This window comes from Polypterus senegalus, unplaced genomic scaffold (assembly GCF_016835505.1).
Source record: "Polypterus senegalus isolate Bchr_013 unplaced genomic scaffold, ASM1683550v1 scaffold_5051, whole genome shotgun sequence".
In the NCBI taxonomy this organism is placed as follows: domain Eukaryota; kingdom Metazoa; phylum Chordata; class Cladistia; order Polypteriformes; family Polypteridae; genus Polypterus; species Polypterus senegalus.
Window position 1 is genome coordinate 153 of NW_024383469.1, and position 24848 is coordinate 25000.

General features: G+C 44.3%; 1 protein-coding gene across 1 annotated transcript; it reads left to right on the top strand.

Annotated features, from left to right (window-relative positions):
* The first annotated feature begins 1119 nt into the window (after positions 1–1119).
* dhx8 (DEAH (Asp-Glu-Ala-His) box polypeptide 8) lies at positions 1120–23897 on the top strand. Its single transcript, XM_039743085.1, has 20 exons — positions 1120–1192; positions 1290–1381; positions 1465–1580; positions 7360–7671; positions 9099–9243; positions 9343–9546; positions 9786–9873; positions 11807–11904; positions 12004–12151; positions 12234–12415; positions 12649–12843; positions 14247–14432; positions 18950–19160; positions 19371–19552; positions 19695–19835; positions 20014–20169; positions 20485–20622; positions 20701–20829; positions 23410–23606; positions 23696–23897. The coding sequence occupies exons 1-20, from the start codon at positions 1159–1161 to the stop codon at positions 23877–23879; spliced, it is 3138 nt and encodes a 1045-aa protein (XP_039599019.1). The 5' UTR covers positions 1120–1158; the 3' UTR covers positions 23880–23897.
* Positions 23898–24848: the final 951 nt, after the last annotated feature.

Consider the following 24848-nt stretch of genomic DNA (forward strand, 5'->3'; position numbering starts at 1 on the left):
CAATATCTGGAAAACCAATATTAAACTTGGAATACAGTTATAGTTAAAGGAAAGGAAATAAATATGGCAGCCTCCATATTCCTCTGACCTCGGGTTCCCTTTAAATGCAATCTAAAATCAGTGTAGCGCATCGCGAAGGGGAGCCGACGGAGCTGAGAACACACCAGATGATTTTTCAGGCGTTTGACGCGTGATGACTTGTTGAACGGGCGAAAAATCGTCAGTGCATCTGTAAATGTACGGGGGGCTTTAGGCCAGGTTCACAGTTCACAGTAACAGTGGAACGCGACACAATGGAAAGCGGTGCCGCACCTTAGCTGTGCATTACATCTCATATAGTGACGCATACAGTCAATGAAAAGCACGCTTCATGGGTACTTGACATGTTCGTTTTGTGGTAACATTATGCACTGCATGCATTGGGCTTTATTCTTACAGCAGAGACGTAGTTCATTATGACTGTTTGTGAATTGGGACATTTCAACTTACTTTTTTAATTCCCATTTAAATTTAGTAGGAGTCGGAGTCGGTTAACTTTTTGCCGACTCCGACTCCAGGTACCCAAAATTGTCTCCGACTCCACAGCCCTGCAGAAAAGGGATTTCTGTTTTATACATTCGCTTAGCCTCTTCTTCGGAACACCTGGACAGTCGGACACAACCGTCTGACATGAGAGGGACTTTAAATCGATTTTAAATCTCTGTCCAGTGGTATGTTAAAGAATTGATTAAGAAATGTGCCATTGACTCTCCACAGGCAACAGATAGCAGTGGTGTGTCATTTTTGTTGGAATCCTGGCACTCTAAAGGCTGTTTGGGCTCTCTTTTCTTCTTTTTTTTTTTTTTAAATATGATTTTGTAAAACGCTATCAGAAACCTGCCTTTTATGGGCTCTACTTATACCTGTCATTGCGTTCAGTTCCCCAAGTTTTGTTTGAATGTGACCCGTTCTTGCAAAGATATGTGACAAACAAAAATTGAACATCTGCCTGTGAAGAATGTGACCAGAAAGTTTCAAATGCCCTCGCTCTCAAAACTGTTCACGAAGCCCCCAGATGCACCTGAAGGTTATGCCAGGCCTGCATTTTCTAACTTGTTTTCTCTCTCTTTATAATTTCAGGATTCCCTGATCAGCAACTTGTTACGCTTAATCCAGACAATGCGACCACCAGCTAAGCCTTCACAAAGTAAAGGTGGGCATGAGTGACTGAATGTGTCTGCCACATACTGTAGGGGGCCGGCGTGACTGCTCTTGACTCTCGTCTTTTGTTGTTTTTTTTTTTTGTTTAGTGGTGGAGACGGCTGTTAAATCCAAATCGGATAAGGACAGGCTCAAGGAGCTCTTCCCAGCCCTCTGCAGGCCAGATAATCCACCAAGCCGGGTAAGAAAATGTGCACTGGAATCTGTCGTTGCTTCAGAAGTGCAGTGTGGACTTTAAGGCCTGTGCTTCTCTTTTGTTCACAGCTTATTCTGGATGATGATGACGTCAAGGTAGCCGCAGACGCCATGAAAGAACTCGAAGCCTTCATGCCCAGCGTGAGTGGAAGTGAGAAAGTGAGCAGCAAAAGCAGCAGACACCGGTATGGCTCTTTGTCTTCAGGCGAACGACAGCAACGCTTTAAGAATGCTGTCATTTAAGGCAATGTCACATTAGGTGACTTTTCAAGCGATTTTCAGTCTTAGCCCTCCATTTACATGATCTTAGCCAGAACTTTGAGGCTGATCATCTGAGGGGACCAACCAGTCTCTAACTTGACTGGGGTGAAGTCAAGCAGGTTTGATTTTCTGTTTAATATTAGGGGTGAGAGAGCTGAGGGCCAATGTGTGTGTCCAGCCAGGGGTACAATGCATAGTTCAAGTTCAGGCACTTTATTGTCATTGTGTAACACAACAAAATTATTTTTGTGACGCCCCAAGGTGCTTTTGAAGAAAAGTCAAATAATTCCAAATATGTCGCATACGGTGTTAAGTGATCAAGTAACCAGAGCAAATTATTATCGCTCAAGGTACAGCAGCATAAATTGTTATTGCACCTGTTAATGAATCGTACATTACATATTACACATTGTATTACATTAGTACAGTGGTGTGAAAAACTATTTGCCCCCTTCCTGATTTCTTCTTCTTTTGCATGTTTGTCACACAAAATGTTTCTGATCATCAAACACATTTAACCATTAGTCAAATATATAACACAAGTAAACACAAAATGCAGTTTTTAAATGATGGTTTTTATTATTTAGGGAGAAAACAAAAAATCCAAATTTCCAGTTGCTCTTCTCTGGACCTTCTCTTGTGCTGCTGTGTCTTTATGGAGACCCAAGCTGCACTCAGGACTCCAGATGAGGCCTCACCAGTGTGTTATAAAGCCTGAGCAGAACCTCCTGTGACTTGCACTTCACACGTCAAGGCGCTATATAACCTGACAGTCTGTGAGTTTTCTTAATGGCCTCTGAACACTGTCTGGAAGACGATAGCTTGGAGTCCACTACGACTCCTAAATCCTTCTCATAAGGTGGACTTTCAAGCTTCAGACCGCCCATTGTGTATTCAAACCTCACCTTTTTACTCCCTATGTGTAATTCTTCACGTTTACTGACATTAAATTTCATCGTCCACTAATCTGCCCAAGCCTGTCTGCTATCCAAGACCTTCTGTGATGATGTAACGGATTCCAAATTATCTGCTAAGCCACCTCTCTTGGTATCCTCTGCAAACTTAACCAGCTTGTTACTTCTATTCCTGTCTAAATCATTTCTATGAATCTCAAAAGGAAGTGCACAGGAAAAAATTGGCAGTCATATAAGCACACGGGGAATAACTGCACACGGAAAAATGCAGCGACATATAACTTTTACAAATATAAAATATACGCCACCTATACTGCTAGACGTTTTTTATTATAATAAAATATAAACGATTAACACACCCTAATTAACAGTATTATTGTAAATTAGCTATTCTCCTTAAATAAGACAATTTGTCCTCCGTTTCGTTATATTTTTCTACAGAGCTGTCAACCTGTGGAATAAGAAGGTATAATATAAATTCTGAAAACTATAGTAAATAATAATTTCCTAGAAATGGTAATTTAGGCACAACAATAAAAGTAATAAAAGGATTAATGACTGTTTTATTTTATGATTTTATCCAACAGCCCACTACCCTAATTTCACAAATTAAAAAATACAAGCTTATAAATACGCTTAGTGAACAATTATACAATTTAATTTATTGCGATGTATAATATACATTTTTTTCTTCTTTGCATATACACCTTTGCCGTTCACGCATTTTTCCATGTGTGGTTATTTCCCGTGCAGATATTTCCTGTGCGCTTTTTTTCCTGTTTGCTTCTTTCCGGTCACCCATTTCTCTGTATTAAAAATAGCAGCGGCCCCTGCACTGCCCCCTACTGGTCACCAGTCTTAACGTCAGCCAATTGTAATTGTAGCCTCGAAAGCAGGGCTATTAAAATGAAGGGAAAAGGAGTTAATTAGCAGTGAAAACTGATTAGGAAAAGAGTGAGAATGAAAACCTGCAGCCACTGCGGCCCACCAGACCCTCAGTTCAACAGTCCTGTTCTAAAGGATAGCCTCGTCTAGTCTAAGGAGATCTGACCTAAAAAGAGCATTGTCTTCCTTCTTTGACCAGCGACTTCTCAATGAAGAACCTCTGACCCTCCAAGGTTGGATAAAGTCAGAAGCGCGGTGTAGTTTTTAAGAATTTGGGATTCAGTTATTTTGAGTGGATTTCCTGTTGTTTAGATCTCGACAAAATGTTTGTCCTGCAGTTCTTGTTTAATATTAAAAACTCAAATTTTCTTTCAAAGCTCAACATAACTTTACATTGATTGCTTTGGTCACAGAAGAAAGGAAAAATAATATATTTTATTTATATAGCGCCTTTCCCATGCTCAAGGCGCTTCACAGAGTCTTAAAAAAAAAAAAAACAACAAAACAGCAGGGCATATGTAACATTGGACCCAAATGTTTTCCTGAATAGAACAATGAAACAGATAACAAAGCATTCAATAGAATAAAGAACAATAAACGTAATTTGTGATATAACGGACACAAACTGAAAGAAAGGGCAGAATGTTAAGTTACGTTAAATGCCTTCCTAAAGAGATGAGTTTTAAGCGAATGAATGGAGTCCGCTGTTCTCATCAATTTCCGGATGTCATTCCAAAGTCTGGGCGCTATGGAGCTGAAGGCCCTGCTGTCACCCATAGAGTGCAGGTTAGTGTGGGCACAACAAGATTACCAGACTCCGAGGACCTTAGTGGGCAGACAGGAGCAGAGTGATGGAGAAGGTCACTGATGTGGTCCGGTGAGAGGCCATTTAAGGCTTTGTAGGTTATTAGTAGAATTTTATATTCAATCCTGTAAGACACGGGGAGCCAATGATGGCGAAGCAGGATGGGTGTGATGTGCCCGCTGCTGCTGGTCCGTGTCGGGACTCTTGCAGCCGAGTTTTGAATCAACTGGAGCTGTGATAGAAGATTAGAAGGGGCACCTGCCAGTAGGGAATTCCAGTAATCAATGAGGGATGTGATCAAAGCAGGGACAAGTTTGTCAGCATTAGAAAAGGAGAGGAGGGAGCGAACATAAGAAATGTGTCACGGGTGGAAGTAAGTAAGAAAGAAAAATGAAAATTCACCTCTCCGCTCAACATTACTGCAAGTCTGTGCTCATAACGTGTGAAGGTTGATGAGGTAGTCGAGTTGTGAACATCTCAGTCATAAAAGACGAGAGCCGCTTCCAGTTTATGTGCCATAGTGAGCAAACTACATAGCGGACATAACCCAAGGTGCGCTATGAGTAAAATAGATAGATAGATACTTTATTAATCCTCAAGGGGAAATTCCCATACTCCAGCAGCAGCATACTGATACAAACAATATTAAATATCAGAGTGATGATAATGCAGTGCAAGGTAGTGAGTGTGAGGCAGGTGTAACAAGTCTATAATCCTGTGTAGTGTTAACGTTTACCCTCCGTGGGTGGAATTGAAGAGTCGCGTAGTGTGGGGTCTCCTCAGTCTGTCAGTGCAGCAGGATGGTGCGCTGAAGCTGCTCCTCTGTCTGGAGATGATCCTGTTCAGTGGACGCAGTGGATTCTCCATGATTGGCAGGAGTCTGCTCAGCCCGTCGCTCTGCCACAGATGTCAGACTGTCCAGCTCCGTGCCTACAACAGAGCCTGCCTGCCTTCCTCACCAGTTTGTCCCTCTTCTTTATGCTGCCTCCCCAGCACACCACCGTGAAGAAGAGCGCTCACCACAACCATCTGGTAGAACATCTGCAGCATCTTATTACAGATGTTGAAGGACGCCAGCCTTCTAATGAAGTATAGTCGACTCTGTCCTCTCTTGCACAGACCATCAGTATTGCCAGTCCAGTCCAGTTTATCATCCAGCTGCACTCCCAGGTATTTCTAGGTCTGCACCCTCTGCACAGTCACCTCTGATGATCACGGGGTCCATGAGGGGCCTGGTCCTCCTAAAATCCACCACCAGCTTCTTGGTTTTACTGGTGTTCAGGTGTAGATGGTTTGAGTCGCACCATTTAACAGTCCTTGATTAGGTTCCTATACTCCTCCTCCTGCCCACTCCTGATGCAGCTCACCATAGCAGTGTCGTCAGTGAACTTTTGCACGTGGCAGGACTCCGAGTTGTATTAGAAGTCCGATGTATGTTGGCTGAACAGGACCGGAGAAAGTCCAGTCAATGTTTGTGTTAAAGAAAGAGAGAGGAAAAAATTCCCAAAAGATGATTAAAGTGACTTGCTTTGTCCCAGAAGACAAAGGACTGAAACTGCAGCCTTCTAGTTGACATCCAGTACTGTAAGGCCGGGTTTATACTTCACGTGACGCATGTGCCAGTGGACGCTACTGCTAGGCAAGACGTGTACTGTTTATACCCGCACGCGTACTTTAGTTAAATCTGGAAGATTCCACCAAATGGCAGTGCGAGATATCATCACGGTGAGAACAGGTTCGGCTTTGCTGTGTTGTGATTTGCCTGAAACATCCATTAAATTCAGAGGACCCCCTGGCACAATGTCTCTAAAAAGCATGGATGTTTAACGATTACATCCATCAATCCGGGGATGTGCCCATTCCAGCTAGCATTGGGCGCGAGGCACAAACAATCCCTGGACGGGGCATCAGCTCGTCGCAAGGTTAATAATACAAGACACACACACAGACTGGTGTCATTTTAATGTCACCAAATCCCCAAACCTGCATATCTTTGGAAGGGAACCCACCAGGAAAACATGCAAACTGCAGGCAGAGAACATCAGGGACGTGACTCCCTGCGAGACCGCAACGCTCCCGCTGTGCCACCCTGCCATATGTGTCATTTTTAACAGTACTCATTATTTAAATGAAGTTAAGGATTTACCTGTAAAATGTAATGCATTTCATCCTGAAAGTGATATCAAGTATAAATCGAAGGATTCTAAATGTTCAGAGAGCTGGAATGGTGATTGCTGCCTGCCGCTGCTGTCAGCACCAGAAGCAGGTAGCGATTAACAAGTGTGTCGGTTTTAAGATGACGTTTATGATGGTCTACTTCAGTGGTAAAGTAAACTAAGAGATTAAAGTGGGCATTTCGAGATTTAAGCTGAAATGAGAACTTTAATCACAAAGTACGCCTTTTCACCGTGTCCCTAACTTTTTTTCCTCTGTGGCTCAAATACTCCTCCATACATTCTGATGCTGTTGTGAAACTGCCAAAAAAAAAAAGACCGCACCGATGATGGCATGTGAGATCATTAAAATGTGCCATGTCATTACGATGGGGAATAAATGCACGTGTACGTCAGCATTTTATCAAACTTTAAAGATCCTACAGGATCGATGTGGCTGCTTCAGAGTCGCTTTCTGTCACATGTCGATAGTAAACGGAGACTCCGACGTCACAGTCTTGACTTGATCACACTGCGCCCTCCCGACTTTTTGCTGGTACTGCATCTCGTGCAAGCATCACGTTAATTTCAGAGGACGCGTCAAATGAACGAGTGGCAGCCATGATGTGTGCGAGTTCCGAGCGTTAAGTATAAACGGCCCTAACAGGCTTCATTGCCTCCATTAATCGCACTTGCTCAGCCCTGCTCATTCACACAGTACTAAACACGACGGATTTCTCTTTTAGTGAGCAGTTAGTTTGCTTGCCGTGTTTTCTGGACAGATCTCGTCAGCAGGTTGATTTTTTGCTTCGCCCGTTGATCAGTCTCTCCTTTAACTCCCAAAGTCAGAGTGGATTTCTATTGTGTGCTTTGACTTGCACTTTGATGCCGGCCAAGTCATCCCACCACTTTTCTCTCCCTTTCCCGCTCTCCTTCTCTCATCCAGGTCAGAAAATGGGAGCAAAAGAAAGAAGCGAAGTCGAAGCCGGGACAGAGATCGAGAAAGGAGGAAGCGCCACAGATCCCGCTCCCGCTCTAGGTCTCGTTCTAGAGACCGGGATAAAGGGAAGTCGAGACGCAGGTCCCGAAGCCGAACGCCAAGTCCAGGACGCAAGTCTCGAGACAAAGGTGCCGAGCGGTGGAAGGACAAACATGTGGACAGACCACCACCTGAGGAACCCAGTGTCGGGGATATTTATGTGGGCAAAGTCACCAGCATCATGCAGTTTGGGTGCTTTGTGCAGCTGGAGGGCCTAAGGTAAGCAGGCGGTGTGCATTAATCCCATATGACCTTCTCGAAAGATTGTAGTCCTGTTGGCCTGCAACTCTCATGGGTGAATTGAGCACCAGGAAGGAACCAACAATGGGTAAGACACCACACTCAAATAGTACCACTTTAATGTCAGCAGTCCACTTGACATGCATGTCCCTGGGTATGTGGGAGGAAGTGTACTGGTTATGCGCTCCTATTCAAAAATTAATTTGATTACAGGACAAGTGAAGTAAATTGGGTTGCTGCCTCATGCCAACCTGCACAGCAGGGTTTGCTTTTGCTTTGTCATTTTTTTGTGTCACTTTTAACACTAGAATTACCAGAGCCTAATAAATAACATTCGACGTTTTGAAGAAATCATTTTATGACATGAATTACCGTTATTTATTTACTTACTTCCTAAAGCCTAAAGTCACAAGTAATGTGCAGAGGGCACAAACTGTGTGTAATGCCACGAGAAGTGCCTGCTGACACTTTAGTATGCAAGCAATGGTATGTGCATTCTTGCACCGATGTAGAAGGGAGCTGAGTTTACGTCTGTTACATCGCGTCTATGTGAAAACAGCAGTGTCAGATGGGAAGGGTCCTGAACACGACTGAGAGAATGAAAAGTGAATTAAAAAAAACCAAAGCTAACCTTTACAAGTATCATAAATGACACCGGCTGTTACAGACTGAAATCAAATGTATGTTTTTATTCTAAAATAGTAAGACTAAGAGCAGTTTACTTCTCAAAATGGAGTGGTGCAGGATCGAACTCGCGACTTTTTGATTCCCAGGCGGGAGCTGATTCTATTGCGCTACGGAGGCAGTCATAATAAAGAAGTGTCAATGTCGCATGTTAAGGCGGCTTTTTGTTTCTGCAGTTATATTTTTGAATAAAAGCGCAATTGTTTTGTGTTTAGATTTGTACCTTCTGTGAAAATATTTCTTTAATATTTGGACTTCAGGCGTCATACATTATATAGTTTATGCCTACATTTTGTCATCTACTAGTAGAATATAAAAAACGTTTCTGTTTTAACAATGTGTTTACACAGATTACTGTAGAAACGGAACAGACATGAAATGCGTGTGTTCCAAATAACGATCTATTATTTCCACTCTAAAACTCCACTTCACTCCCAGAAAATCAATCAAGGCGTGAGCTGGGAGAAGTTTGTGCACGTTCTAAGTCGGTAGAGGGATGGAATAGCCGGCTGCTTGCAGCCTGAGTTTATCAGCACATTTAGATGACAAAAGACGCTGGCAGAGAGGTGTGAAGGGATTTTAAGAATCGATTTAAGGTGGGACGGAGTTTTTTCGTAGGCTCTGGTAATTCTAGTGTTAAGTGAATTTTAGTGCTTCGGTGGCAGAGGTTTAAGATGGTAGCTCACACCATTAACCCCTCACATTACCTTTTGTTTCCTTAGAAAGCGCTGGGAAGGTTTAGTTCACATCTCGGAGCTGCGACGTGAGGGGCGCGTTGCCAATGTTGCCGATGTGGTCAGCAAAGGTCAGAGGGTCAAGGTGAAGGTGCTCTCCTTCACGGGATCAAAAACGAGCCTGAGCATGAAGGTAGGTGGAAGTGCCTTTGACAGATGGTGTTCACTGTGGAGGGACAATGCTCTCATAAGTTGGGACCCCCTGGGGGGTGGTCTCTTTGCTTTTGTTCAGGATGTGGATCAGGAAACGGGTGAGGACCTGAACCCCAACAGACGGCGAAACCTTGGCAATGAGGGAAATGAGGAGACCACCATGCGCAACCCTGACAGACCCACCAACCTTACGCTCGTCAACGCCCCTGAAGTGGAGGACGATGCCTTGGAGCGTAAACGGCTCACGAAAATTTCTGACCCTGAAATGTGGGAGATCAAGCAGGTAATTGTGAGACCCTGGTGTGGGTATCAAAAGTGGGCCGTTGTTTGTTTGTGCTCAACAACCCTGCCTGGCAGCTCTTGCTCCGTCTGAGTCGGCCATTTGCTGGCTGATAATCGCTGATGACGACACAAACTCCTGCAGGAAATTTCTTAGCTGCCCTTGTGGTACGAATGCTTTGTAGTTTGCCGTAGAAACCATTCTGCCAGGTCTTCACCATGACTGCTCACTTTTCCTTTCAGATGATCGCAGCAAATGTTCTCTCCAAAGAAGAGTTCCCTGACTTTGATGAAGAAACTGGGATTCTGCCCAAAGTGGATGATGAGGAAGGTACGAGTAGCCTGCTGTTTTTGGCTTTTATTTCTCACCACATGGCCAAAAGTTCTGAGAATGAACCAAGTGTTGGTTTTCCCAAAGTCTGCTGCTTCAGTGTTTTTAGATCTTTGTGTCGGATGTTTGTATGGATACTGAAGTAGAATGACAAGAAGTTCAGAAGATTCAAAGGCTTTGATTGACAATGACATGAAGTTTATGTACAAGATTTATAATGTTGGCCTTCTTTCTTTTTCAAGACCTCTGCCGTTCACTCTGGCATGCTGGCAATCAACTTCTGTGCCCAATCCTGGCAGCCCATTCTTGCATAATCAGAATTGGTGGGTGGTGGTTTGTCCACCCACCTCTGGAGGGTTGACCACAAGTTCTCAATGGGACCAAAACGTCCTCTGAGAGCAACTTCTCCCAACCATCCAAGAACAGTTTGGTGACCAACATGACGAAGCACCGGGCCATAAGGTAAAAGTGAGAACTGAATGGCTCGGGGAACAAAAACTTTGAAATTTGGGGTGTATGGCCAGGAAACTCCCCAGACCTTAATGCCATTATGAACTTGTGATCAAGAGGCGGGTGGACAAACAAAAACCCACCAATTCTGACAAGCTGCAAGCATTGATTATGCAATAAAGTGCTGCCATCAGTCAGGATTGGGCCCAGACGTTGATTGACAGACAGCATGGCGGGACGAATTGCAGGGGTCTTGAGAAAGAAGAAGGACCAGCACTGCTGTAGTGGTCTGGTGCCGCTAAGATTCACAGATTTATTTATTTTTTTGGTTGAGATTCCTGGGACACTTGGCGCGACCCAAACACACTCGCAAGTAGAGACAGAAAAGCAATGAATGAATAACTAATATATAACAACAACAATCGGACAAACCCAAGTGCGATACAGTTGTAACATAACAATGAACCTCAACAGTGAACACAACAACATCCTTATACAGTCCGATACAGCAAGAGCAGGTGAAATGGTTTGGGTGTGAAGATGAGAATCCCAAGAACAGCTTCTGTAGACAATAAGTGAGGCAGTCCTACTGGTAGTCTGGGGCGGCGAAGTGTGAGATTTCCAGGAGCGCATGACGATTAGTCCACGACCTTACTCACGACAGGCAGGCATGAGGCAGTCCATTCACCCTACTGGCAAACGATCCAGGGGCACAATTGACTTTTTAGACGATACGTTGGACAGGATACACAAAAACACGGATCTCTTATTGCTACGCCAGGCCCCCCTTTTCAAATTTCCCACTGGCCTCCTTTCCCAGCAGCCCCTACTTCCATTTCAGTCATCCTATGCAGGTTAAACCCTTGGGCTGCTGGGAAATGGAGTTCTTCCCACGGCAGCATTGCTACACTGAAAGTATCGACTCTTTGCATAAACTTCATGTCATTGTTAATAAAAGGGAGGATGTTTTGGTCCCATTGAGAACTTGTGGTCAAGCCTCCAGAGTCGGGTGGAAAAACAACAACCCACCAATTCTGATTCTGCATCAGTCAAGATTGGGTCCAGAAGTTGATTGACAGACAACCTGCCTGTCAGGGCAAATTGCAGAGAGGGGTCTTGGAAAAAAAAAAAAGGAGGGCCAACACTGCAAATATGGACACTGTGCATAAACTTCATGTCATTGTCAATCAAAGGCTTTGGAACTTCTGAACTGCTTGTCATTCTACTTCAGTACACCAGAGAAACATCGGACACAAGGAGATCTTAAATCACTGAAGCAGCAGACTTTGTGAACACCAACACTTGGCTCATTCTCAGAACTTTAGGCCTCCACTGTTTGTTCAATGGCTTTGGATCCCAATGTCTGTTGGCTGAATGTGAATTGGGTTTCCTAAAGTAGGGTTAAAGTGACCACCAGGTGACATTTTTGTGGCAGTGATTGTTCATGTTAGTGTTTTGTATTTTTCGTCCACTTGTCTTATAGACGAGGACCTGGAGATTGAGCTGGTTGAAGAGGAGCCTCCTTTCCTAAGAGGTCACACAAAGCACAGTGTGGATATGAGCCCTGTTAAGATCGTCAAGGTATAAGCTCAAGTTACATGGTTCCTATATATAAAATAAATATGCCAATTGCCAGACTTTGTCTCCTGCATACCTAATTTCTTTATTGCCCTTTTACAGAACCCAGATGGTTCCTTGTCTCAGGCTGCCATGATGCAAAGTGCGCTTGCCAAGGAGCGGAGAGAAGTAAAGCAAGCGCAGCGTGAAGCAGAGATGGACTCCATTCCCATGGGTCTTAACAAGCACTGGGTGGACCCCCTGCCTGACGGTAAAGCCACATTTCTCGTCTTACCGCAGGTCTAAATTGCCACCACTGCCACTGCTTGACATTTGTCTCTCTTCCTCATCAGTTGATGGCAGACAGATCGCAGCAAACATGAGGGGCATTGGCCTGATGCCGAGCGACATCCCAGAGTGGAAGAGGCATGCGTTTGGAGGCAACAAGGCGTCCTACGGAAAGAAGACACAGCTTTCCATCTTGGAGCAGAGAGAGAGCTTGCCCATCTACAAGTTGAAGGAGCAGCTCATTCAGGTGGGCGCTTATCAGATACCTGCAGGCTGAGCTTGGGTGGCAGACAGGTGGTACTGCCAGTCCATTCACTGAGCATTAATCACCGCTCTGTTTAGCAGTACCACCCCTGTGAATGTTACAGTCACTGGCTGGCACTCTATTGTGTGGTTGCCAGTACCCCCATCAGCTTGTCCCTGTCCCAGTTTACTTTTAAGGCTACAGCCATTTAACTGACTCTTGTTGTCCCTCTGCAGGCTGTGCATGATAACCAAATTCTGATTGTCATTGGGGAGACCGGCTCAGGGAAGACCACCCAAATCACACAGTACCTGGCCGAGGCAGGCTACACCACCCGGGGCAAAATCGGTTGTACCCAGCCTCGTCGAGTGGCCGCCATGTCCGTTGCAAAGAGAGTGTCGGAGGAGTATGGCTGCTGTTTGGGTCAGGAGGTGAGTGCGTGTCAAGTGCCGGGGGAACACTGTGGGTGGCTGTTGGGTTAAATGTGGTCATTGAACTATTGGGGTGATTCTACAAATCAATCTGTCCATATTTTAAATAGTGTTGTGAAAAAGTATTTGCCCCTTACTGATAATCCTCTGTTTCTGAAAATTTGTCACACAGAATGGCTTCACATCTTCAGTAATTTGAGGTATTCAGAGTAAACAAAACACGGGTTTCTAAATCTCACCCTAACCTATTTAAGTAATAGTGTTCTCCAGCTCCTCTGTTGGCTGTGTGAAAAGGTAATTGCCTCCATAGTTACTCAGGGATAATTGATCAATAGACTCCATTGACTGAACACAGCCAGCCTTATTGTAATTAAAGGTGGAGGAGGAGGTGGTTAGGCGCCCATGCTGATACGTACAGCGCATTGCTGCACCCACCACATGACAAACCCTCTCTAGATCCCAGATTAAGGCCCGAGTGCAGCCATGCAATGATTGACTCCTCAGCACCACCCCAGTTCAGATGGAATGGAACAGTGGGAGGTTTTTCCCTGCAGGCTGGAGGGTCTACATGCAGGGCTGGATGCAGATTGACGTCATACCCAGGACCGGAGCAACTGCAGCTTAAGGGTCTTGGTTAAGGGCCCAACGAAGTAGAGTCACTTTTGGCATGTTTGGGATTAGAGCTGGCAACCTTCTGGATGCCAGTGCAGATCCCTAGCCTTAGAGTCACCACTCTGCCCTATTGAATTTAAACTTCCTCAAATATTGACCCTTATTATGAGAAATGAAATTCCAGAAGAGACAAAGAAAAATGGGGTTGAATCTTACCAATTAGGAAATGGCAATCAAGTCATTTCTAAGGTTGCTGAACTGTAGTGCAGTGCAGTGAGAGCCATTATATGCGAATGGAAAAGATGTGGGACAGCAAGGAATCTGTCCAGGAAAGGCTTATCTGCCATAATTACCACAGACGCACGACGACGATCAGGACGTCCGAGGATCCCAGAAGAACATACTGAGAACTGCAGGCCTTTCTAGCTTACGCTGAGCAGGATTTATGGGAGAGGAGCCAAGCAAAAACCTCTGTTGTCCAAAGTTAACACACTGCAGTGCTAAGAGACACCGGAATGATCAAATAAAGCCTTTTGGAATAATAAAAGACGAGTACAAAGCAGGGCCCACCTTGTGGCGAGAACATCAGACCTGCATTAGAACTTGAAGGGTTCTAGTGAGATGGTATTGGGGATGCTTTAGGGACTTGTTATTATTGGAGGGACCAGGAATTGTGCAGTTTACCAGAATATTAACAAGGAGAAAGTCTGGTCACCTGTTCAATTATTATTATTACTAGTAGTATTTTTTAAAGGTTGCCATATCTCACCTTTTTATTTTTTTAAAACCAGGTGGGCTACACCATTCGATTTGAGGATTGTACGAGTCCAGAGACTGTCATCAAATACATGACAGACGGTATGCTGCTACGAGAGTGCTTAATCGACCCTGATCTTGGTCAGTATGCCATCATCATGCTGGACGAGGCTCATGAGAGGACCATCCATACTGACGTACTCTTCGGTCTGCTCAAGAAGGTACGTTTGTGTCTAGACTTGTACTTAGGACGTCACGATGTGCTCGCTCTAGGCTGTCATTCTCAACACGACCATTTCTAGGCATTTGTCACCAATACTAATAAAATTCATTGCATTTTTTATTCCAACAGATGTTGGAAATAACCAAAACTTTAAGCAAATTAAATCTCTCTGTTATATAAAAACATCTTTTGACGAGATGAGACTTTTTCAGAGAGATGATTTCATATCCCGCAAGACGAGACTTTGTGCCAAGTATGAGTTGAAAACCTAACTGGTCCAAGCGGGGCTGGAAATAAAAGACAAACAGTAGAAGAAGAAAAGACAGAGTAGAACATCATAAAGAGGTTCAAAGACATTCGCGCGATACACATGGCGAGCAGGTTAGAGATTACGAAAGTACATCAGTGCAAACAAATGGAAATTATTACTCCGTGAAATAACGGAACGGCGAAAAGAGATCGAATATATGGACATAGGTGATGTGACAGAAGTATGTAGATCTTGTTCAGCTTTAAACTTTAAGTCGGAGACTTGTAGATCGCCTTATTTTGTGTTGCCATCATGAAGGGGCGTATCCGTGAGAATTAAAAGATTTGTTGTTTGGTGAAAGTGAAATCCACAAACTCTACAGGCTAAATATCCAAATCTACAATAATCTGTTCGCGTTCGCCTCATTCAATGCTCAAAACGTAGATTTACACGATTCAGGACCACACGCTATGAGAATCTGTGGTCCCGCAACCATTAAGGCTAGGACAAGTTTAAATAGGAAGAAACCACAATTTGGTCAGGTTAATATTTATGATCATGGAGATGCGATACGACAAAGAATGAAAAGAGTTAAACGATTGGACGTATTAGAAATTCTACGGCCAATAATGGATACAAATCCATACGTCCAAAAGTATCGCACTTCACACAAAATTAATCAGAAAAACACAGACAAAAGTTTTCTTGGATTTCTATATATATCCGAAAGATCACTCTCGCATATATAATAAACCAAAATGTGACGAATTGTCACCGATAATACAGGGTGTCCCAAAAGTCATTATACACTTTTAATAAATTCATAAAAATTACACAAGAAACTGAGCTTATTAATATTTCTAGCATCAACAAAGGAGTAGTTGCAGTTTTACTTGCTTGGCTTGCCATCACGTTCCAACGCCTCGCAGACTAGTTGTGTACCTCCACATGAGCGCCTCTATTTTCAACAACTTTCATCCACCTTTGGACATAAGCCTCTCTAAAGTTTTGCAGCATCTCTTCCCCGACCTCGCTGCAGGCCGTGCGGATTCTTTCCTCAAGCTGTGTGACAGGTTAAGGGGCTTAGTGGCATACACCTTGCTTTGGATATAGCCCCACAAAAAAAAAGGCACAAGGTGTACGGTCAGGGAAGTGTGGAGCCCATTCGAGGGGACCCCTTCGACCCATCCATCGGTCAGGAAACTTGATGTTCAGGAAATCTCTGACTAACCTGGCAAAGTGTGGAGGGGCTCCGTCTTGTTGAAAAAAGACAGCAACGTCACTCCTCGCCTGAGGTTGTGGCACAGCAAACTCCGGCAGCATCTCCAGGTAATTTTCACCTGTAATGGTGGTCATAATAGAAAAAAGAAAGTGTATAGTGACTTTTGGGACAACCTGTAGTTTGGAAAGACGGAGACAGCAAAGACAGAGTTGATATTCGTGTTTGTCCAAAAGCACAGCGATTCGTCGCAAGCAGCAGATCTGGGAAATGACGAGCGTGTAGGGTCCACATGGGGGTGGGCGAGTGAAGTGGGCAGGGGACAGAGCACCCTAGTAAAAAAATAAAATAACATGTTATGAAATAAAGAATGAAAGAGGTAGTACTGATCCCATAGGAGCCCATTGACTGTCACACAGAGGGAAGTAGCTGATGATCTGCAGGGGTCTTGAACTGGGGTCCTTGGAGGCTAAATGTTTATTCTTTATAGCTGTCAATGGAATTTATTTACACGATTTATTTCTGCTCTTATTTTTCTACACTACACCACACAAACACAAATGAGGGAAGATCAACAGAATATTAAATGAACTTGGAGCAAATGTAAATTTTATTTATTTTTTCTCTTAACTTTCAGTTCAAGTTATTTGCCTTTCCTTAATTATAAGGCATTTACTATTGGATGCTCAACATCAGTTCTGTTCATCATCTGCTGAAATGAAAATAAATGCAATGATTTTTACTACTGTGGCCACCAGGGGGTGCCCCAGAGTGCCAAACACAATTTCAGGGAAGAAAAATTATTAATGGAGTGGAACCTTGGGTCACGACCGTAATTTGTTCCAAAACTCTGGTCGCAGCCCGATTTGGTCGTGACCCGAAGTAATTTCCCCCATAGGATTGTTTGTAAATACAATTAATCCATTTCAGACCGTACGAGCTATATGTAAATATATTTTTTTAAATATTTTTAAGTACAAAAATAGTTAATTATACCATAGAATGCACAGTGTAATAGTAAACTAAATGTAAAAACATTGAATAACGCTGAGAAAACCTTGAACAGAGAAAACTAACATTGCAAGAGTTCACGCTACACCCTTACGAACCGCTTGCTGTAAACATTTTTTTTAATGAGTTTTAAGCACAGGGAAGAAAATGAAAATTTGAAAAATCCTTAATTTATACAAAAACTAACCATAAATAACCAAGAAAACTAACTTTGCATGAGTCAAGTTCTGGCATGAAGGAAGTGAGGAGGAAGTGGATGGAGAGAGGATAACAACAGTTTTGAGGTAAAGTCCCTCTGCGTAATGCGTGTCTGACTGAGAACAATGTACTGTACAGGGAGAGACTGAGCATGTGCGGAAATCATTGGCACGTACGAACCGGAAGGGAAACTGGCTTGTTCGCCGAGTGTGTGGTCGTGAACTTTTTGGTCGTAACACGATTTGTACGTGTTCCGAAACGTTTGTGACCCAAGGTTCCACTGTACTTAACAGTAACTCCCTTACAAGAGTAAATCGGACCAACACAGTTAGTTACCCACACTCTCCTCTGAGAGTGTTATTCCCCTCGTACCAAATTTGATCTTCCATGCCGAGGAGGTGGCTTTCTTTTCTAGTGGACCCATGAGAGCTTCTGGTGTCACGTGATTCTATGACAGAAGCCATTCTGATTCATGTATAAGTTCTCCAAAATAAAAATGGGTAGCTCTGTTCCTCGCAGTACCCCTGTGTGGCACTCGAGGACCCCCTTCTGGACTACAACTCCCAGGAAGCAGTGTGGGTGTCCAGACTGGGCTCCAGCTTGGGGATCACTGCCAACTCTCAAACTAAAGGATTGATTCTTCATGCAATCCCTTTGTTTGTCCATCATTTGGTCATCCTGACTGGAATCTGAACTGAGGAAACATCCCGACCAGGTTGCTCCATCCATTATTGCCTCAAGGCCGGGTAGAACTTTACCTCTGACACTAGTCGGGATGCCAGCCTCATCCAGTCTAACACTTAACCCTACATACTGTTTCAGCATACATTCCAACGGTCAACACCCAATACGCCTTTTGTAAGATTCGTTCCTCTGAATTGCTTCATTTCTTTCCTTAAATGGCACCCGAACAGAAATGAAACATGAAGTGAGACCACCTAAGTCAGGGCCTCAAACATCAGCCAATTTCACTTCGACCAGTTGCTTAATGAGGCGCCAAGTCTTGTCGTTAATTAAACCCGTTCTTTAATTCCATGGCTTGTCACTGCTCACATTGTGTAACAGCAGACCTGTCCGACATTGTGGATTTTCTCTTTCCTAAGAGCACTGGGGACCTGAGCAGATTGACATTCCGGAGACCTTCATCTTTCTTTATTTTCAGATATTGTATGATGGACACCAGTTGTTTTGGCTCATTTTGTGTCTCATTATTGTTTGGCTGCTAATTAAGGGGTCTGAGTCTTCAAGAGCAAGATGTTAATTAAGAATAAAAAACCAGTCACTCATTAAGAAAAGGGTTAGAATGAAAACCTCCAGCCTCTGTGGTCCTCTAGGACCGGAGTTGGCGACCCCTATGGTAGAGGGTAGGACTGCAGGGATCTTCAAAACACGACATGTTCATTTAGAGAAATTAGCTGAATGCTGTTGGCTGGCTTTGTTGGGCTGAATGATCAGGAAGACTGTGACAAGGACAGCTGTTCTAATGGAGTGCCTTTTCACAAGGGCAGGCACTCCAGTAATGGCCTTGTGATTCATACAGAGAGCCATTGCAGGCTAGAGAAGCCCCAGCGCTGTATGCCTGAGGTTTGATGCGCTGATTATTGTTATAGTAGTCAGTGTGGTGTAGCAGTTAAAGGTTTTGGACTTGTGGGTTCAAAGCCCGTTACTGACACACTTTGTGACTCTGAGCAAGTCACTTGACCTGCCGGTGCTTCAATTGGAAAACTAATAAGAATTGTAACCAAGTGTATCATAAATGCTACAGTAAGTCAGCCTGTTTAAAGACATCAGCCAGATAAGTACACGTCAATGATTCGCTTCTGCTTTTGTTGAACAGACGGTGCAGAAGCGGACAGATATGAAGCTGATTGTGACCTCCGCCACTCTGGACGCTGTGAAATTTTCTCAGTATTTCTACGAGGCCCCCATCTTCACCATTCCTGGCCGAACGTACCCCGTGGAGATCTTGTACACCAAAGAGCCAGAGACGGACTATCTGGATGCCAGCCTGATTACGGTGATGCAGATCCATCTCACGGAGCCACCAGGTACAACATGCCGTCAAAGACAGGATTTCATAAATTGCCCCTCTGTGGGCCGGGTTTCCAGTGTGTGAAGGCGTTTTACACTTGAAATGGTGGCCTTTACACCTAAACTGGTCCGTTGCTTGCTTCCGTCTACTGACCACCCCATCCTCTTGTTTTCTGCCCCCTACCCATTTTGCTCACTTTTGTCTACTGTCCCATTTCCCTTTGCAGGTGATATTTTGGTGTTTCTGACTGGCCAGGAGGAAATCGACACCGCTTGTGAAATCCTGTATGAACGGATGAAGTCCTTGGGTCCTGACGTGCCAGAGTTGATCATCTTGCCCGTCTATTCAGCTCTGCCCAGCGAGATGCAGACTAGGATCTTTGATCCTGCGCCTCCTGGCAGCAGAAAGGTAGGCCTGGGATGTGCGACTATTTTGTGCTCTTGGTGTGTTCAATTCTTGGGGTCTTGGTTTGCCTCAAGTGTTTCCAAGGTTCCTTTGAATATAGGAAGTGATGTTATCCTCTAGCTTTTTTTTCCCTCTTCGTCTCTAGGTAGTCATCGCTACTAACATTGCTGAGACCTCGCTAACCATTGATGGCATTTATTACGTAGTTGACCCAGGGTTCGTCAAACAGAAGGTCTATAATTCAAAAACTGGCATCGATCAGCTTGTGGTGACTCCAATTTCTCAGGTACGCCAAACTCCACTGGCATACTGACCCATTCTTCAGAGGCGTTCACGCAGACACATTGTCCTGGGAGCTTATGAGAGTTTTGTTTTCATCAGTGGGTTTGACATAACGGTGTGGCGAGTGCTCGTGTCACTTCATTAACCTTGGCTTTCCTTTCATTGTGTGTTGCGTCTCTCAGGCCCAGGCGAAGCAGAGAGCCGGTAGAGCAGGCAGGACCGGCCCAGGAAAGTGTTACAGGCTCTACACAGAGCGTGCATACAGAGATGAGATGCTGACCACCAACGTGCCAGAGATCCAGCGGACCAACTTGGCCAGCACCGTGCTGTCACTCAAGGTAAACGATCACCCCATAGACGTGTCCCCCAAAATTTAAACAAAGGTTACAAGACTGCATGGCATTTATCTCGCAGTTTTCCAAAACATGCAGCAAAATGGAGAATGGGTGCCAGAGGCTCAGAAAGCTGCCACTCTGCAGTTTTACTAACAGTCGCAAGGTGGCACTCTGCTCCTTCTGTTAGAAATGCAAATTTTACAGTACAGGGCACTGTTTGTGGCAAAACCCTCGTAAGTGCTCATGGTGCCACGTGTGACCTCCTCTGCCTTTTTGCCTTTCTTTTACTGATATGTTTATATTTATTCTCTCCTCCAGGCCATGGGCATCAATGATCTGCTTTCGTTTGATTTCATGGATGCCCCTCCGATGGAAACCCTAATCACAGCAATGGAGCAGTTGTATACTCTGGGAGCTCTGGATGACGAGGGCCTTCTTACACGACTAGGCCGGAGGGTAAGGGGCTTGTCTCGCCATTAGGGGCTGTCCCATAGGGCATATGCCCTGCTCACCTGTGTGCCTTTCTTTTTTCAGATGGCGGAGTTTCCTCTTGAGCCGATGCTGTGTAAGATGCTCATCATGTCTGTCCACTTGAGCTGCAGTGAAGAAATGCTCACCATCGTGTCTATGCTGTCGGTGCAGAACGTCTTCTACAGACCCAAGGTGAGGGGCCAGTTCAAGCATTGGTCACACTTTCTGTGCGAGTGGCTCATGACTGGCACTACAAAGGCACTTTTTATACACTGGCTATAGAAAAGAATCCCCCCCCTTCGAAATATTCCCATTTTCTTTGCTTTACAGCCTTAAATGAAATCACACAAACTAATATTTCTTCTCAGCTTTTCTTTAATGCAATCTGTAACATCCAAGTGAAAGATATCACGGCTACAGTTCAGAAAAATGATAAAAAATCAAAACCTACAGATATTAATAAAGGATCACAATGTCATTTTGGTGAACCACCTTTTGCTTTAATGACAACCTTGACTCTGTTGTGATTCTTCTCCATCGGCTTTGCACACCTAGATTGTCTAATATTTGCCCCCGACTCTTCTTTACAGTTTTAACTGTTCAAGTTCGGTCACATTGGATGCTGAGCACTGGTGGTCTGCTATCTTCAGATGTTTCCACAGATTTAGGTCTGGGCTCTGACTGGCCACACCAGGACAGTCCCTTTTTTCTCCTTCATCCACTGTGTGGTCCACTTTGCTGTGTGCTTCGTTTTGAAAGGTGAACTTTCTGCCCATCTTCAACTTTCTGGCAGAGGGTAGCAGGTTTTCCTACAGAATTTGATTTTGCCCCATTCCATTTTTCCTTCTACCCTAACGAGAGCCCCAGGCCCCCCACAACAGGATGCTGCCCCCTCCATGCTGTACTGTAGGTATGGTGTGTTGTGGATGGTGAGCTGCATTGGTGTACCGTTTGCTATTGAGGCCAAATAGTTTGATTTTGGTCTCCTCTGACCATAAGACCTTTTCCACTTGGCATCAGAATCTTCAAGGTGCATTCTGGCAACGCTCAAACGAGCCTTCATGTGGCCTTTCTTGAGAAGTGTGACCCTCCTGAACAAGCCATGATTGTGGAGCGCTTGTGAAATTGTTGTCACGTGCACACCATTAATGACCACTTTGTGCCATCAAATCCTGTAACTCCTTCAAAGTGGCCAGTGTCCTCTCGGTAGCCTCTCTTACCAGTGTCCTCCTTGATCTTCATCCACTTCAGATCCAGAAGTGTAGTACCAATCACTTCTTTATGATGGCCTTTACTGGGCTCCTTGGGATTGATAAAGCCTTTGAGATGTTTTGTCTTCATCTCCTGCCTTCTGTCCGTCCACAACTCTGTCCCTGAGATCTTCTGAAAGTGGCCTGCCACCCGTAGTCAGTTGTTTGCTGTCAGTTGCTCTACTAAGCAGGGGAATGAATGGACCAGGAACAGCTTCACTAATCACACTCATTACAATGAGCACAATGGGAATGGTGGGCACTGATACCTGGTTGAGTTTATCTGATCCTTTATTAATCTCAGAATTTCTTGTTTTTCGTTTTTTAAAGTTGTTCTGAACTGTACAACAACATTTATTTCTATACAAACAGTAGCTCAAAGTGCTTTACATAATGAAGAATAGAAAAATAAAAGACACAATAAGAAAACAAAATAAATCAACATTAATTAACATCGAATAAGAGTAAGGTTCAATGGCCAGGGGGGACAGAAAAAACAAAAAAACTCCAGACGGCTGGAGAAAAAAAATAAAATCTGCAGGGATTCCAGACGACGAGACCACCTGACCAGTCCCCTCTGTGCATTCTACCTAACATCAATGAAACAGTCCTCTTTGGATTTAGGGTTCTCACGGAAGGACTTGATGATGATGGTCACGTAGACTTCTGCCTTTTAATCCGTCCATCATTATTGGAGCATCAGGATGCTTTGAGTAGGTGGAGGTGGTGCAGGCCACCACCACAAAGAAACTGGAAAAAGAAACAGAAATGAGAGTAGGGGTCAGTACGGATTTTAGAGCCACCATGAGTAGTTATGAAGAATTGAACATACAGAGTATCAGGATTAAGTTAAAGTGAGGTTATGAGAAGGCCATGTGACAGTAATGAGTTTTCAGCAGTGTTTTAAACTGCTCTACTGTATCAGCCTGGTGAATTCCTATTGGCAGGCTATTCCAGATGTTAGGTTCATAACAGCAGAAGGCCGCCCGCCTCACCACTTCTTTTAAGTTTTGTTCTTGGAATTCAAAGCAGACTCTCATTTGAGGATCTGAGGTTACGATTTGGAATATAACGTGTCAGACATTCTGATATATAAGATGGAGCAGATTATTTAAGACTTTATAAACCATAAGCAGAATTTTAAAGTCAATCCTGAATGACACAGGTAACCAGTGTAGTGACATCAAAACTGGAGAAATGTGTTCGGATTTTCTTTTCCTAGTTAGGATTCTAGCAGCTCCATTCTGCACTCGTTGCAAACGATTTATGTCTTTTTTGGGTGGTCCTGAGAGGAGTGCGTTACAGTAATCTAGTCGACTGAAAACAAACGCGTGAACTCATTTCTCAGCATCTTTCAGTGATATAAGAGGTCTAACTTTACTTATGTTTCTTAAGTGAAAAAATGCTGTCCACCAAAATCTCTCAAGAATGTTTAATTTATTTATTTTTAATCCCCTCATGGGCCACCAACCAACAGGCCACTTTAACTTGCTGTTCACTTTTTTGTTTGTCACCCCGGTAGGACAAACAAGCCCTAGCAGACCAAAAGAAGGCCAAGTTTCACCAGCCTGAAGGGGACCACCTCACCTTGCTTGCCGTCTACAATTCTTGGAAAAACAATAAATTCTCCAACCCTTGGTGCTATGAGAACTTTATTCAGGCCCGCTCCCTGCGGAGGGCACAGGATATCCGTAAGCAGATGCTGGGCATCATGGATCGGTAAGGGTAAACCGGCGGTGAGGCATATGTGGACGTTCTGATGTTTGTGGCTGTTTAGTGAAACATCCTTTTTTTTTATTAATAATTAGGCATAAACTGGATGTGGTGTCCTGTGGCAAGGCAACGGTGAGGGTACAAAAGGCGATTTGCAGTGGCTTTTTCCGGAACGCTGCCAAAAAGGACCCACAGGAGGGCTACCGGACTCTCATCGATCAGCAGGTGGTCTACATTCACCCCTCCAGTGCGCTGTTCAACAGGCAGCCAGAATGGTAGGTTGGCAGGGCAGGTTTGGGTTATGAGAAGGCTGCATTCCCATCAGCGCCCCTTCACACTGCGTAACAGCAGCTGGGTGTTTTTGGTCTCATGGGTGCTGAAGGATACGCGGGCCATCTTGCTGTGTGTGTGTGTCTGGGTGTGCGCAGGCCTTCCCTGTGTTCTCTTGTCTAGTTGGATTGTGGGTTAGTACTAGTAAAGCCCCAGTCCTCAACTCAGTCTAGTCGGGGGGCTTATCCAGGGCATGTGATAGTAACCCGGGTCGATCCACTAGCCACAGGGTGTAGGCCCAGATCTGATTGTTGTTAAATGTCCTTAGATAAGCACACTGCACTCTCACTCAAAGTTTGGGCGCCCAAAAGACCACACAGACGGAAATAGAGCTTACAGTATAAGGGGACCCCTTTGGGCGAGCAGGGTGGACTAAACGCCCTTTGTCAGGTCCTACACAGCTCATATGGTTCTTATTTGTTCTTAACTGGAATTTATAAAACTAGTATCATATTAACAATCCGATGGGGTGAAATCTAACTGATCAATGTACACCTCCCTCAGTGATGGTGTTTGCAGTGCACTGTCTGTTGAAATGAATATAATAAGAAGTCTGTGTATCTGTTTGTCCATCCAGTTGCTATACATCACAAACCTTTGTAGTCCGCTTCCTGGGTCCTCCCTGTGTGGGGAGCCCTTTGATTAGTGTGATAACAGCGATTATAAATGTAAAGAATTATTATTATTATCCCCGCAGATTGCAGATCATAAATATTTCTAACTCGCCGTCTCCTGTGGCTCCACCCACATAGTGTGGAACTGGACAAACGGAACAAACCAAGGCATCGCTAGCTAAGTGGAGGCAAGGAACACTCCAGAACGCAGAGGTAGAGCGGCTCCACACTCCTGACGTCTCACTTCCCCTTCCCCTCAGCCCGCAGCCTCTGCCTCGGATTAGCACGAATATATCGCTCCTGC